Source organism: Zalophus californianus, chromosome 5 (genome assembly GCF_009762305.2).
Source record: "Zalophus californianus isolate mZalCal1 chromosome 5, mZalCal1.pri.v2, whole genome shotgun sequence".
In the NCBI taxonomy this organism is placed as follows: Eukaryota; Metazoa; Chordata; class Mammalia; order Carnivora; family Otariidae; genus Zalophus; species Zalophus californianus.
The window spans coordinates 23,554,064-23,570,719 of record NC_045599.1 but is presented as its reverse complement, the minus strand read 5'-3'; the positions used below and the strand labels follow the sequence as shown (position 1 = coordinate 23,570,719).

The 16,656-nt window shown below is 39.6% G+C and overlaps 1 protein-coding gene across 1 annotated transcript in view; it reads right to left on the bottom strand.

The window, feature by feature from the left end:
• ADAMTS19 (ADAM metallopeptidase with thrombospondin type 1 motif 19) overlaps positions 1-16,656 on the bottom strand; it is a 252,578-nt gene that overhangs the window by 27,350 nt on the left and 208,572 nt on the right. The window contains 2 exon segments of the mRNA XM_027607009.2: positions 4,444-4,648; positions 11,318-11,453. Of these exon segments, the coding sequence (XP_027462810.2) occupies positions 4,444-4,648; positions 11,318-11,453 (341 nt within the window).

Below are 16,656 nucleotides of genomic sequence, written 5' to 3'. Positions count from 1 at the left end.
CCAGCATTACCTTGATCCCAAAACCAGACAAAGACTCCATCAAAAAGGAGAATTACAGACCAATATCCTTGATGAACATGGATGCAGAAATTCTCACCAAAATATTAGCCAATAGAATCCAACAGTACATGAAAAGGATTATTCACCATCACCAAGTGGGATTTATCCCTGGGTTGCAAGGTTGGTTCAACATCCACAAATCAATCAATGTGATACAATACATTAATAAAAGAAAGAACAAGAACCATATTGGTCCCTCTCAATAGATGCAGAAAAAGCATTTGACAAAGTACAGCATCCTTTCTTGATCAAAACTCTTCAGAGTATAGGGATAGAGGGTACATACTTCAATATCATAAAAAACCATCTATGAAAAAACCCACAGAGAATATCATTCTCAATGGGGAAAAACTGAGAGCTTTCCCCCTAAGGTCAGGAAGACATCAGGGATTTCCACTATCACCACTGCTATTCAACATAATATTGGAAGTCCTAGTCACAGCAGTCAGACAACAAAAAGAAAATAAAAGGCATCCAAATTGGCAAAGAAGAAGTCAAAACTCTCACTCTTTGCAGATGATATAATACTTTTTGTGGAAAACCCCAAAAGACTCCACCCCAAAACTGCTAGAACTCATACAGGAATTCAGTAAAGTGGCAGGATATAAAATCAGTGCACAGAAATCAGTGGCATTCCTATACACCAACAACAAGACAGAAGAAAGAGAAATTAAGGAGTTGATCCCATTTGCAAACTGCACCCAAAACCATAAGATACCTAGGAATAAAATCTAACCAAGAGGCAAAGGATTGGTACTGAGAAAACTATAGAATACTCATGAAAGAAACTGAGGAAGGCACAAAGAAATGGAAAAAACGTTCCATGCTCATGGATTGGAAGAACAAATATTGTGAAGATGTTGATGCTACCTAGAGCAATCTACACATTCAAATGCAATCCCTATCAAAATACCATCAACTTTTTCCAAAGAAATGGAACAAATAATGCTAAAATTTGTATGGAACCAGAAAAGACCCCGAATAGCCAGAGGAATGTTGAAAAAGGAAAGCAAAGCTGGTGGCATCACAATTCCAGACTTCAAGCTCTATTACAAAGCTGTAATCATTAAGACAGTATGGTGCTAGCACAAAAACAGACACATAGATCAATGGAACAGAATAGAGAGCCCAGAAATGGACCCTCAACTCTATGGTCAACTAATCTTCAAGAAAGCAGGAAAGAATGTCCAGTGGAAAAAAAAGACAGTCTCTTCAACAAATGGTGTTGGGAAAATTGGACAGCCACATGCAGAAGAATGAAACTGGACCATTTCCTTACACCACACACAAAAATAGACTCAAAATGGATGAAAGACCTAAATGTGAGACAGGAGTCCATCAAAATCCTAAAGGAGAACACAGGCAGCAACCTCTTCGACCTCAGCCGCAGCAACTTCTTCCTAGAAACATCGCCAAAGGGCAAGGGAAGCAAGGGCAAAAATGAACTATTGGGACTTCATCAAGATAAAAAGCTTTTACATAGCAAAGCAAACAATCAACAAAACCAAAAGACAACCGACAGAATGGGAGAAAGATATTTGCAAATCACATATTAGATAAAGGGCTAGTATCCAAAATCTATAAAGAACTTATCAAACTCAACACCCAGAGAACAAATGATCCAATCAAGAAATGGGCAGAAGACATGAACAGACATTTTTCCAAAGATGGTATCTAAATGGCCAACAGACACATGAAAAAGTGCTCAACATTGCTCGGCATCAGGGAAATCCAAATCAAAACCTCAATGAGATACCACCTCACACCAGTCAGAATGGTTATATTAACAAGTCGGGAAATGACAGATGTTGGCGGGGATGCGGTGAAAGGGGCACTCTCCTACATTGTTGGTGGGAATGCAAGCTGGGGCAGCCACGCTGGAAAACAGTATGGAGGTTCCTCAAAAAGTTGCAAATAGAGCTACCATAGGACCCAGCAATTGCAGTACTGGGTATTTACCCCAAAGATACAAATATAGGGATCCAAAGGGGTACGTGCACCCCAATGTTTATAGCAGCGATGTCCACAATAGCCAAACTATGGAAAGAGCCAAGATGTCCATCTACAGATGAATGGATAAAGAAGATGTGGTACACACACACACACACACACACACACACACACACACACACACACACACTGGAATATTATGCAGCCATGAAAAGGAATGAAATCTTGCCATTTGCAATGACGTGGATGGAACTGGAGGATATTATGCTGAGCAAAATAAGTCAATCAGTGAAAGACATGTATCATATGACCTCACTGATACGAGGAATTCTTTTTTTTAAAGATTTTTATTTATTTATTGAGAGAGACAGAGAATGATAGAGAGCATGAGAAGGAGGAGGGTCATAGGGAGAAGTAGACTCCCTGCTGAGCAGGGAGCCCGGTGTGGGACTTGGTCCTGGCACTCCAGGATCATGACCTGAGCCGAAGGCAGTCCCTTAACCAACTGAGCCACCCAGGTCCCCGATATGAGGAATTCTTAATCTCAGGAAACAAACTGAGGGTTGCTGGAGCGGTGGGGGGTGGGAGGGATGGGGTGGCTGGGTGATAGACACATAGACATGTGCTATGGTGAGCGCTGTGAATTGTGTAAGACTGTTGAATCACAGACCTGTACCTCTGAAACAAATAATACATTATATGTTAAAAAAAAAGGAAGAAGATAGCAGGAAGGGAAAAATGAAGTGGGGGGAAATTGGACAGGGAGATAAACCATAAGAGACTATGGACTCTGAGAAACAAACTGAGGGTTCTAGAGGGGAGGGGGGGTGGGGGGATGGGTTAGCCTGGTGGTGGGTATTAAAGAGGGCACATTCTGCATGGAGCACTGGGTGTTATACGCAAACAGTGAATCATGGAACACTACATCAAAAACTATTGATGTAATGTATGGTGATTACATAACATAATAAAATAAAAAAAAGGAAAAAAAAGAAAGAAATATTAAAAGTTAAAAAAAAATAAAGAAGTCATGCTACTTGCTAATGTACTTTGAGGTGGGGAGAGGGGTTGGGTTTAATTGAAGAATATTCCCAAACCTTATTATCTAAGCTACTTTATCCCTTATTTTCAAAAGATTGGCTACTCATTGTAATCTAGCATTTTCCACTTGTCAGTTTTATACGCTAATAGTCTGAGATTAAGCATATGAATGAGTTTGCTCTGGGTGTGCATGTGTCTGCCCACATGTGTGGGTGTATAAGTGTGAGTGTGTGTGTGGTGGGTGTATGTGCATGGGGCCACCTGCTCACCTAAAATGCTTCAGAGCAGCTAGAAAATCTAAGTAATGACTGGTGTTGATTATGATGCACAGATATACATCATGATAACAGAAAAGAAAGCATACCGCTGGGCATGGAAACACACCTGTACTTAGCACACAACATGCTAATGGGTGTGTGGTGCAGTGAGTGTGATAGCACTGGGTTCAAATCCCAGATCTCCCACTTACATAGGATTTTGGGTAAACTGTTGAACTTCCCTGAGCTCTATTATAAAATGATGAAACTATTAACCTTCTTGGATTGGTGACTAAATATAAACAATATCCTAAACAAGAAATAATAAAAACAGAGTCCTTGCTTACAGGAGATGATTGTTAAATGTTAATGTACTTTCTCCTTTCCCTTTTAAATAGATGGGTGAGTCGAATGTGTATTAACATTAATGCCCACTAAAGGGTATACTCATGGTATATAAATGAAAAAGTAGCATTCTAAAATGTACATATAGTACGTTCTTATATTACAATATTGACTGGATGAAGTGTAAATAACTATTTTCCTGTTTGCAAAATTGTATGTAATGAGTATATTCCTTTTATTTATTTTTATTTATTTTTTTAAAGATCTGATTTTTTTATTTTTTTAAAGATTTTATTTATTTATTTTGAGAGAGAAAATGAAAGAGAGAGAGAGAGCACATGAGAGGGGGGAGGGTCAGAGGGAGAAGCAGACTCCCCGCTGTGCAGGGAGCCCGATGCGGGACTCAATCCCGGGACTCCAGGATCATGACCTGAGCCGAAGGCAGTCGCTTAACCAACTGAGCCACTCAGGCGTCCCAAGATCTGATTTATTTATTTGAGAAAGTGAGAGAGAGCTCAGAGGGAGGGAGAAGCAGACTCCTTGCTGAGCAGGGAGCCTGATGCGGGACTCGATCCCAGGACCCTGGGATCATGACCTGAGCTGAAGGCAGACGCTTCACCAACTGAGTCACCCAGGCACCCCGTATATTTCTTTTATTATCAGAAAAATGAAGAGATGGTATTGACTCTGCTGTGCACAGAGATTCTGAATGCGACAGCTCATGACTTCACACAAGCTGAGAGTCAGAGGAGAGCAAGGGCATGGGAAGGGGTGGGGGTGTGCAGCGTACCTCAGACCACACTCCTGCCTCCCACACGGTCATGCAGTCCTGACCCTCGCAGCGCTGGGCAGAGGCAGGCTTGGGCCCAGCGCAGTCCCTCTCCCGGGCTCTGGTCAGAGTCCCGTTGCTCAGTTGTTGGGTACAAGCCACTTGTCTGCTCTGCATCCCTTTTCCACAAGTTCGTGAACAGGGGGTCCATTCTGTCATCATCCATCTAAAAGTAAAGCAAGAGCCACTGAAATCAATTAAAAGATATCAATTCGTTGTGTGTTTTGACATGTCTGGAGTTAAGAATTGTTGCACAGTGACTTTTACCCTTTTTTTAAATATAGTTTTGTCTAAAACACCTGTCCTTTCTATCATTTTGAGTTCTCTGTATTTCTAATGTCTGTCTTAGAATCTCAAAGACTGAGATTCCGTCCACGCCTTGCTACATGCTTTGCCTGTTACTACCTATCACATTGGCCACACTGAGATACCCAAAACGTATACAACTGCTAACATACATGAGTTATTCCTATTCTTTGTGTTTTAAATCTTCACAATTAACTCCATGTGTTAGGTGCTACAACTATCACAGCCTTTTACAAAAAGGGAAACCAAGGTAAGGGGAGATTTAGCAACTTACCAAGGGTCACAAGGTTGTAGAGTCAGCAACTGAAATGAGGCTGTAGATGATCTCACCAGGAGACAAACACAGATATGAGCAAGGTAACAGAGCCCTGTCACTGAGGATACCCTCTTATCTGGGGGAAGCAATCGTTAGTACATCAACCATGGCCTGCAACAAGATTCTGTGTCTGGGCCATATTCTCCGGATAAAGCTACGTGGACCTCTTTAGGCTGGCTTCTATGTAGTTGCCATGTAATCCCAGACACCGGAGGTGCGGACTCAGAGGGCTAAACACGAAGTGACCTCATTTTAGAGGTCCTCAAGAACTCCAAATCTTTTTCTTGGATTTCACTGATTCAGTGATTCTGCCAATACATAGGCATTTTAACACCTAGATGGACATTCTTTTCTCAAACAATCATCAGGGCAGTGATACATATCTCTGGCACTTCCATTTCCAATGAGTTGGGATATAGCCTAAGGACCACTAATTTAAACACCTCCCCAAATTTATTTCAGGAAGAACCAAGGCTTGTGCCAGAAAAGTGATTCATGAAATTTGTATGATTCTTGTCAGTAAGACCTTCTCTGCATTTCCCATTATTAGGTCAACCCTATAGGGGGATCTAAGTCCACCCCAAACTACCTGCACAATCCTATTTCGGCACAGTGCAGGGCAGTGAGAAGTCCTGAGCTTAATTTTAGGTTCCTTACTAGCTGTGCACATTCTTGAAACAATACTTATAGCTGTTAAGTTTCCATTTTGTCCTTTGGAAAAGTGTTTATTATTATACTGTCTGACATACAATAGGGACTCAGTATATAGTATATACTATATATATTACAGTATATTTATAAGTAATTTATACTTATTCATTTCTCTAGTTTCACCTCTCATTTGTTTGGAAAAAAAACCATATGCTCAGCTTGCTCCTCAAACACTTTCTATTTTCACCACATGGTACCTGTTTATGGAGCATCCACTGCCTGGATCCTTGACAGCCAGCTCCAAGTCCCTTCCTCCCAAGAGGGCTTCTCTATCCAACCCACAACGATTGTGTTCTCCTTTGCCCTCTGGCACTCATACAGCATTTGTTAGATATTCCCTAGGGAAGTGGAAGGGTTCACATCCTCCCTACAAAATTGCCCTTCTTTTCCTGATTAGTATATAGACTCTTTTTTTTTAAATTTTATTATGTTGTGTCAATTATCATATATTACATCATTAGTTTTTGATGTAGTGCTCCATGAAAACTCTTTAAAGGCAGAGATCAATGTCTTATTCTTTTTTGCATCCATAACACATTGCATACAATAACTTGTCATTAAACATTTCTCAAATTGGAATTTGTATCTATGTTTTACAGAAATAGCATCAATTCTTCCAAATTTACTTAAGCCCAGATGCTCATGGCAATGATCCAAAGTTTGGAAAGTCACATCTAATGCAATCTAGTTTTCTTATCTGTACAATGGTTTAATTCAAAATGATTCCATGCTTCTATTTCTGAAAAGGAAAAAAAAAATCCTGGTAATATTTGCATTCCAGTACTGCCTCTAACAAAGTTCTTGTCTGCTGGTCTATCAAGTATGATGCAGATCTACCATTTTGCTTGGGAGTCCCCTAGTGGATTTTTCCTAAAGTATTTATCTTCTAAATTTATTTAGTTTCTGATTCATCTTTCTACATGAGGATACATAGGTTATAAGCACAATTTAAACCCATGTATGTACCTTTCCCTCCAATTATGGAACCAAGAAGACACAACCAAAAAGAGAAGTATTTGGGACTTCATCAAGATAAAAACCTTCTGCACAGCGAAGGAAACAGCCAACAAAACAAAGAGGCAATCCACAGAATGGGAGAAGATATTTGCAAATGACACTACAGACAAAGGGCTGATTTCCAAGATCTATAAAAAACTTCTCAAACTCAACACCCCAAAAAACAAATAATCAAGTCAAAAAATGGGCAGAAGACATGAAGAGACACTTCTCCAAAGAAGTCATACAAATAGCTAACAGACACATGAAAAAATGTTCATCATCATTAGCCATCAGGGAAATTCAAATCAAAACCACATTGAGATACTACCTTATACCAGTTAGAATGGCAAAAATTGACAAGGCAAGAAACAACAAGTGTCGGAGAGGTTGTGGAGAAAGGGGAACCCTCTTACACTGTTGGTAGGAATGCAAGTTGGTACAGCCACTTTGGAAAAGAGTGTGGAGGTTCCTCAAAAAATTAAAAATAGAGCTACCGTATGACCCAGCAATTGCCCTCCTGGGCATTTACCCCAAAGACACAGATGTAGTGAAAAGAAGGGTCATATGCACCCCAATGTCCACAGCAGCAATGTCCACAATAGCCCAACTGTGGAAAGAGCCGAGATGCCTTTCAACAGATGAATGGATAAAGAAGATGTGGTCCATATATACAGTGGAATATGACTCAGCCATCAGAAAGGATGAACACCCGACTTTTATATCAACATGGATGGGACTGGAGGAGATTATGCTAAGTGAAATAAGTCAAGCAGAGAAAGTGAATTATCATATGGTTTCACTTATTTGTAGAACATAAGGAATAGCATGGAGGACATTAGGAGAAGGAAGGGAAAAAGGAAGGGGGGGAAATCGGAGGGACAGATGAACCATGAGAGACGATGGACTCTGAGAAACAAACTGAGGGTTCTAGAGGGGAGGGGGTGGGGGGATGGGTTAGCCCGGTGATGGGTATTAAGGAGGGCACGTACTGCATGGAGCACTGGGTGTTATAGGAAAACAATGAATCATGGAACACTACATCAAAAACTAATGATGTATTGTATGGTGACTAACACAACATAATAAAATAAAATAAAATAAAATAAAGAAGTATTTGCAATTTCATGGAATCTCATATTTTTTAAATAAAATACATTTTTAGAGATCCTCACTATAATGATAAAAGTTACTTTTTCTTTTTTAAAAAATATTTTATTATGGGGTGCCTCAGTCGTTGAGTGTCTGCCTTTGGCTTGGGTCATGATCCCAGGGTCTTGGGATCGAGCCCCACATTGGGCTGCCTGCTCGAAGGGAGGCCTGCTTCTCCCTTTCCCACTCCCCCTGCTTGAGTTTCTGCTCTCGTTATCTTTCTCTGTCAAATAAATAAAATTTCTAGAAAAAAAATTATTTATTTATTTATTTGAGAGAGAGAGAGAGAGAGAGAGCAAGTGCATGCAAGCACGAGCCAGGGGGAGCACCGAGGGGACAGGGAGAGAGTCCCAAGCAGACTGGGAGCTGAACACAGAGTCCAATGTGGGGCTCCATCTCACCACCCTGAGATCATGACCCGAGCAGAAACCAAGAATGGGACATTTAACCCACTGAGCCATCCAGGTGCCCCAAAAGTCATTTTTTCCATTCCTTGTGAAAGCTGCTCAAAAATAAGAATTAGAAGGTAAAACGCATTCTAATAAAGCTCTTTGTATTTTAGAATTAATCTAGTTTGGAATTATCCCATTTCCTTATCTTTAAGATTCCTTCTTCCAAAGTTATTTACTAGTGCATTGATATATTTTATATTTGGCACATAGGGTTCCACCAGTCTATTTAGTGACCTTTTCAATAAATGTAAATGGAAATTGGAACGAAGGTTATGCTATGCCAGTAAGTCACCGAAAGTTTTCCTACCATGACCCCCAATAATTGCTCATGTCCATTTCTTACTTTTCAGCATGTTTTTTTTAAAACATTTTATATATTTATTTGAGAGAGAGAGAATGAGAGACAGACAGCGTGGGAGGGAGGAGGGTCAGAGAGAGAAGCAGACTCTCTGCTGAGCAGGGAGCCCGATGCGGGACTTGATCCAGTGACTCCAGGATCGTGGCCTGAGCCAAAGGCAGTTGCTTAACCAACTGAGCCACCCAGGTGCCCCAACTTTTCAGTATTTTGGTTAACCTCACTGACATTGCTTCTTGGTGGTTTGCAATATATTGACTCCTTTTCCAAGAGAAGGAAGATAATAATCTCTAACAAAAAAGATATCCAGTGTCCAGCTGCAAAAATTTCTCACTCAGAAATGTAGTGACCTTTTAAAACTATTCATTTTACCAAGTCATTAGCAAGGCATTTTCCCCCAAGATAGCTGAGGTCAGTGAATGAACAATAAATGGTGTGTATTGTACATTCTGATCCTTTACAGACCAAGTTAGGAAGTGACAAATATGCTCTAGTCCTCAAATCCAACTCCTCCAAGAATTCCTGATAAATCAGAAAAAGCCAGTGCTCTTTCCTCCAAATGGAAAAGTTATAAGGTATATGAAACAAATGGTGTTTTGAAATATTTTAGTAAATAATTTAACACAAGATAAATTAGCATTTTAATATCTATTAAAAGAGATAAAGAAAAAGATAATTCTTAGGAATGGTAATAACAAAAATGATCCAAGTTCTCTAGCTGACAGGGCAAAGGCCAAAATCTCTGCTTTTCTATCTGTCCAGCACTGAACGGAAAGGAGTCAAAGACCCGACTGCAGGTAACTATAATTCCGTCGGTCAATTTTCCTGTTGATCACTACATTGCCTCAGAAAAGAAGCTTAATTAGTTCCTCCACTTACGAAGCTACCCTGAAAAGCAGAGGGCGAGGTACTGAGAGTTTATTAATGTGCTTTTATCTTTTTGCACATCCTTTTACGTCTCATTCTTCTGTCTTATTCCTCAGAAACCTAATTTTCCCTGGGAGTTGGGGAAGGACAAGAATATTAGAGCAGGAATGCCAAGGAAAGGAAAAGTTGATAATCAGCTTTTGTCACCTTAAATACACCAAATGTACAGAAAAACAAACCTTGAAATTTCAGCATCGTAGGGGAAGAAAGGATTTTCCAAATTCTTTTAAGCTCTCATTAACATAGCATGAGCTGGATCTGAAGGGCTTCATAACTGAGTTTGGCAATGAGCCAGAAACAGAGGGAACTCAGGATCAGTGCTACATCAGAGGTGGGGAAGGTTGGGGGCGGCGCGGAACAGGGAAGCCAGAAGAACTGAGCATTAGCCTGGATGACACTAATTCCCAAAGAGATTAAGACAGAGAGGTTTAAATATAGTTAATTGGCAACTTTGTTTCTCCTCCCTCCATACTTACTGTAGTGGAGGGTGGGGAAGAATATTCTATTAGTTACAGACCACTACAAAGCTACAGATTCTTTGCATATCTGAGATGCAGGACCTGTAAATTCACATAGTGCAGGAGCCAGTGGGAGGGGCGATCAATCTCTGCAGTTCCCTAGGAACTCACAACTAACTACACCCTCATTCATTGAGCCTCAACAGATCTGAGTGTCAAGACCCAACAGATGTCCCTGCCCCTGTACTCCAGAGGAATCACTGCAGCCTCACACTTTTTTTTATCATTCTATCTCTGAAAGCTTTTAAGACCTTTGACACCAGGGGTCAGTCCCATTTAAGCCCATTAATTTTTATATGAAAGCACATGGATTTTCAAGGAGCCCTATAATGGGAACTGCTCCAAACAGCCTTGCTGCTAGCTCTCTCCCAAATTAGTCTTGGGTTCCTCATCTCTGCGGGTTATTAAGGCATAGTCTTCTTTCTACACCACTTTCAGCTGCTCAGCATCACTGTCTTATTTCCTACTCAAAGAGTTTTTTGCCGACTTTGTTGCCTCATCCTCACTGGGGAAGTCACAGGAGACCAAAACAGCTGACTGTTCGGTACCTAGGACCCAGCGCAGGGATCCAGCGAGCAGAGGTCAGGAATCGGGCAGTCAGACTGGGGGAGCTCTGGGAGAGGAAGTGAGGAGGCAACCTGGGGAACCAGGAGGACCACACTGTCCCTGGTGTCCTGTGAGGGACTGGGTCCTGGCCAGTCCTGCTTTGGTTTATATCATCCTTGGCAAGTTCTAACACATCATTTCAGAGAATTCAAGACCAAATAGCTAAATTCAACTCGTAACCAGATTTTTGAAGAAGTGACCAACAGATGACCACATAATTTTAATTACACCTCGTCTGTCCCACTTAGTTGTTTTCACACTGCGGAGAATACAGTGAAAGTTGAGGGAAATCCTAGCCTTGCTGCTTTAATACTCTTTCCATTCAGGCAATGATCTGTCTTTCCTAGACCCTGCCTGTTTAAAACTCTACATTTTGGTACATATTCCCTTGTATTGTCTTTAGGAAAAAGTGATTTTGTGGATATTTTGAGTATGTTTTAAGCGTTAGTAATCTAGTGGCCACATGGAGCTTTCACAAGTGGTGGGACTCGGTTACCTTGTTTGGCACGGCTGCTCGTGGCACTTGCGGATCTGTGGATCAGGCTTGCTTAAGTATTTGCACTTCTTGTTGTCCACAATGCTGATGTTTTTGTTCATGATTTTTGTGCAAGACACTGTTGTCTTCCTTTCTCCTGAAAAGAGCAAACACATAAAGAAATTACAGGGCTTCATGTAAATGACTTCGGAGGTGTGTATAGGTTTGTAATTTTCAGACTTCAAAAGGAATTTTAAGTTAGTTCGATGAAGATATGATTTATCATTTACATAAAAATGCATCTCTAGGCTTAAGGAAGATAAATGGTCACTTTTTTCCTCATTAGAAATTACATGGCAGGGCGTCTGGGTGGCTCAGTCGGTTGAGTGTCTGACTCTTGATTTCAGGGTCATGATCTAGGTCATGGGATCAAGCCCCAAGTCAGGCTCCACACTCAGCACAGAATCTGCTGGAGATTCTCTCTCCCTCTCCCTCTGCCCCTCCTCCAGCTGGCACATGTGTGCATGCTCTCTCTCTCTCTCTCAAATAAATAAATAAATAAATCTTTAAACAAAAGAAATTAAATAGCAAGTTTTATATTCCCAAGGGATTGTGGCAGCATAAGGTGCCAAGACATTAATTAAAGATTCGGTAGTAAGGACTACGCCATCTTTTAGCATTAAGTGCTGGAAAGCTGTAATTTGCAAACAACCTGTATGTCTTCATGAAAGCACATAAACACGCATGTGTATTTTATCATTTGGCTGTACACCATCAGTGCTATGTAAGTAAGTTATGGAAAGCAAGCTTGTTTTAAATATAACTCAGAACTTTATTCTTACTGTCTCTGATGAAAGTATTCTAGAGCAATGAGGAATTCTTGAAATCCTCATTCCCTGTTTATTGTGACGTTCTCTAAGAAAAGCCATGGGACTCCTGTATTTTTCACCAGATTTCAGAAAAATGGCTTTTCTACTTTCTCTGTTAGGATACAGTCTGATTATAGGACGTAAAAATGACCACTTGTGTGGTGTATTTATTTTTATCTGGGCCCTGTAAGCACACTTACTTGACAAGATTTTCATTATTTCTTCTTGCACCTAAAGAGCCTACTACACATGTGTTAATTCTCTTTCTCTACAAAAGTCTAAATATCTATATAAGATTTCATAATCTAATTTAACTGATTGACATTATGAAGTAATTAAATCAACTAACAATTTTAAAGCCAGATGGGTCATAAAGGATTAAGAAAATAATCACAAGTCTTTTGGGTCTCTAATGCAAGGCCATTAGTTAGGGTCCGATGACTGTCATGCAGTGATAATTAGGAAACAGAGCATTCATGCTGGTCATGCCAAATATGCCTGGGCTGGTGGCAGAGAGGTCACTATGTCATTTAAAACAGAGAGGGAAGGCTGGTGTCAAGAAAGAAGGAAAGAAGGAATGTAGAGAGAGAGCTACTTTGAATAATTTTTGAGTATCTCTGACCTGAATGGGGGATGGGGAGAGGCAACAGAGTGGCCCAAGAGAAGGCAGAAGAACAGGTACAGGTTTAGGATCTTTCCTTCCTTTCCCTCTCAACAACACTGAGCACAGTCCCAGGACAATTTTTAGTCTACAAAAAAATGACTACCTCTCTCATCTCTCTCTCTCCCCTGCCGTGTGTGTATGTGTGTGTGTGTAGTAACTAACAGTTATATCTATGATTATTGCACATCATGTTATTGAAATCATTTAGTTTTATCTTCAGTTTTATGTCCTAGTACAGGCAGCACAATGTTGGCCAGTTATGCCTCATCTGGAGAATTCCAGTTCTGGTGCAATGCAACTTATTCTAGGGGAGCTCAATGCAGACAACAGAGTGCCAGGCAGGTAAAAAGTCTTTTCCCAGCTTGGCAAATAGAACGTGGGCTGAACTGTAGGACTTTATGGCCAGTTGCAACGTGAATGAACATCTCCACTCAGAAGTCCGCTAAGCCTGCCCTGTGCACCTCACACGGTCAGGCGAGCTGATGGGATCTGGTAGAGAAGAGGCAACGTTTCACGCCTGGGGTAAATGCTTTGGGGCTGCCCACGCTATTCCCTGGTAGGTCAAGAAGGGGGGGAGTGTGGCATTAGATTTACTCATAACAAGTGTTCAATACCTACCAACTTCAATTTTCAAATAAACTGCAAAAAAAGCAGAAAAGGCTTATGTTCATTCTTTCACAGAGAAAACCGGCCTCACAAGGTAATTAGTTACCTAAGTGTAAAAAAATTGGGACAAGGGGGTTGTGGTTAACTTCCTCCTAGTTTCCTATGCTCCAGGTGCTCCTTTATGACCTGATGCTCATACTAAATAGATATTGTACAAATTCTGTATAATGCTAACATATGTGAGTACAACCTCTACATTACAATGATGCCTACTTTAAAGCAGGATTAACATGCAGGTTACTCTCATTAAATCTAAATGTTAGCTTTAAAATCTAATTTAAAGCCTTCAAATTCATAAGACACTCTTTTGCATTATAGATGGAGTTGCCTAAACTAATTTAAATAGTGGCTTTCTGCCAACTACAATACGAAAAAAATGACTAACAGACATTATCCAGAGAACTTTTGCTGAACATATATGTAGTTATGAGGTAAATAACTCAGGGCTAATTATATGGCGTTTTTTTCTTTCTTCAGAAAATACATAATTTTAGTTATTCTCCCCTAGAGCTAACATATTAAGCTCTTTTTTTATTTTTTAAAAAGATTTTATTTATTTATTTGATAGAGAGAGACACAGCGAGAGAGGGAACACAAGCAGGAGGAGTGAGAGAGGGAGAAGCAGGCTCTCCGCCGAGCAGGGAGACTGATGTGGGGCTCGATCCCAGGGACCCTGGGATCATGACCTGAGCTGAAGGCAGACGCCCAACGACTGAGCCACCCAGATGCCCCGCATTTTAAGCTCTTTAAAAAAATCCTTTAAGTGTAAGTGTTGATATATCAAAAGAGACAGAGCTACCTGTGTCATTTCAGGGATCACCTTGGTGTTCTAAGAAAGTAGAGAGGCATGGGATTGTGAATTGGGACTTCTCCATCCACAGTGTAGCAAGGAAGCTCACATCATTACATGTTTTGGCAGATAGGATAAGCTTGGCCCTACTTTTTAAAAATTTCATTGAACAAAAACAACAGAATTGGGGGGAAGAAATCTATTGCTCAGCTCCAGGCACACCACGCCTATGAAAATACAACTAGATCTTAAAGCCATATGGAAATGTTATTGTTTGACTTTTTTCTTTTATATATTTTTATGTTCCAGCCAACACAGGAAATTTCCATTCTAGCATCTAATAGCAGTATTAACAATGCATCCAATACTGTGGAACCTAGGGACGGGCAGAAAGTGATGAAGTAACTGGCTTCCTGCCTGAACCACGAGTAGCTGCAAGCTGTTGACAGTGGATTACTTGCTTTATGGCAATTAACTTCACCTCTGGCTCATTCCCATTAAGTCAGCATTGGGGAAATCAGTTTCGATGTTCTGAATACAATTAGGAATCTAAGAACATAACCATTATGCAATTGGTCTCATTACCGAATGTGGGCAAAATCTGAAAACGAACCGTGATTTTTATGTATTGACTCTTTCTTTGTTCTCTGAAGATACTTAACAAAGACTAGATATTAGATCGGGTGCCTTCTTTTCCACTCTCAGATATAAGCTGATATTTTTTTCTAGGCTCTGTATTTAACCCCATGAAATGGATATTTTTAATAAAAGTATGTTCTATCCATGTAGATCACATTTCTAGAACTGGCATCATAAATATGGAAACCTGTTCTTGGGAGTGTGTTCAGTGTTTCAATATACATTATTGAAATTCTCTCTATCTTAGTGGATGCTCCAAACTTTTAAATAAACTTGTGACCCTCTATAAGACTGAGACTACATATGTTCATTCGTCTTTATAATTTTCTCTCAAATTATTTATTTATTTGCTATTGAACTAACAATGGCCAGCAAGTAAGTGAACCAAAAATAAATGTATTTTACTGAGGACAAAGGGCTTTTCCCTGAGCACTTCTTAGAAATATGTAAGTTTTTTTTTAGCATACATTTATTTATTTGTTTTTTTATTATGTTATGTTACTCGCCATTCATCATTAGTTTTTGATGTGGTGATCCACAATTCGTTGTTTTTTAAATTGAACAACATCCAAAATTGTGCATGCCATTTAATTCTTAGCCATTTTTTGACATTTCTATAAAAATTTTCCCTCAGGGCTTGGGCTTAATATTAAAATGACTATTTCATCTTTTTTAAATGAAAATATTTTTATTTTGTATTGTTTACAACACCCAATATATAACCCAACCTAACCTTATCATTCCCATGCACATAAAGAGTTTAATGGGACCCCATAACTTTCAAGACAAATTTAACTCGAGTGCTAGCATAACACTCAGGAATCTTCATGCACTAGCTTCTCTCTATAAAAAAGTAGAAAATGGTCAAAGTATCTCCCACTCCTTGATCCTCATATTTTGCGCCCTAGAAATAAACATTCTCACAAACCTCAGTGCCTCTGCACCTATGCATATCCCTGGAATGATTTCTACATCTTCCCATATCACTCTGTACAGTGATTTTATTAGCTGATGCCTACTAAATGAACAGTGAATCCTCTAAAAGCAGAAAGCACTCATCATTGGACTACTCAGCAACAGTGAGTGCGTATTTGGTATTGGTAAAGAAATCGATGAGTGAAATACAAGAATGTAAGTCAAGGCCAAAGTGCATTTTGTACTAAGAAGTTCATCTTAAGACTATTTCCTAAAATGGTGAAAAGTCATTTGCAAATCAAATGACTAGTTATGGGAGATAGTTATCTATGGCAATTTTAGCTAATGAATTTTGTAGGTACTAAAATTTGAGTTTATGAAGAGTTCACATTAATATAAAAATGTTCTTATTAAAGAAAGTAGAATTTAAAACTGTATTAAATATTACTGAAATGAAATAATGCAGAGAAAAAAATATATTTTGGTGCATTTTCTTCAGGTAATAACATTTATTATGGTGCAGGCAATGTGTCTTTAAAATGGAAAAATGGAAATAAACTGCGCCGGCAAAAAGACAGGGGTATTTTACTCGGAGCCTTAGAATCTGTTCATGCACAAAGAAAGCCGTGTCTAAAGGATATCAGAGTGAGGGTCTTCAGCTGGTTGGGTTTGGACTAAAGCGAAGAACATGGAATATTGGCTTATTTTTTTTCCCCTTCAAATTGTATCTATTTAGATTTCCTAAAAACATGTCTATTCATTTATTTCAAAAGGGAATATTGAATTTTGGGGGCTCTTACTCTAGGTTTTATATCAC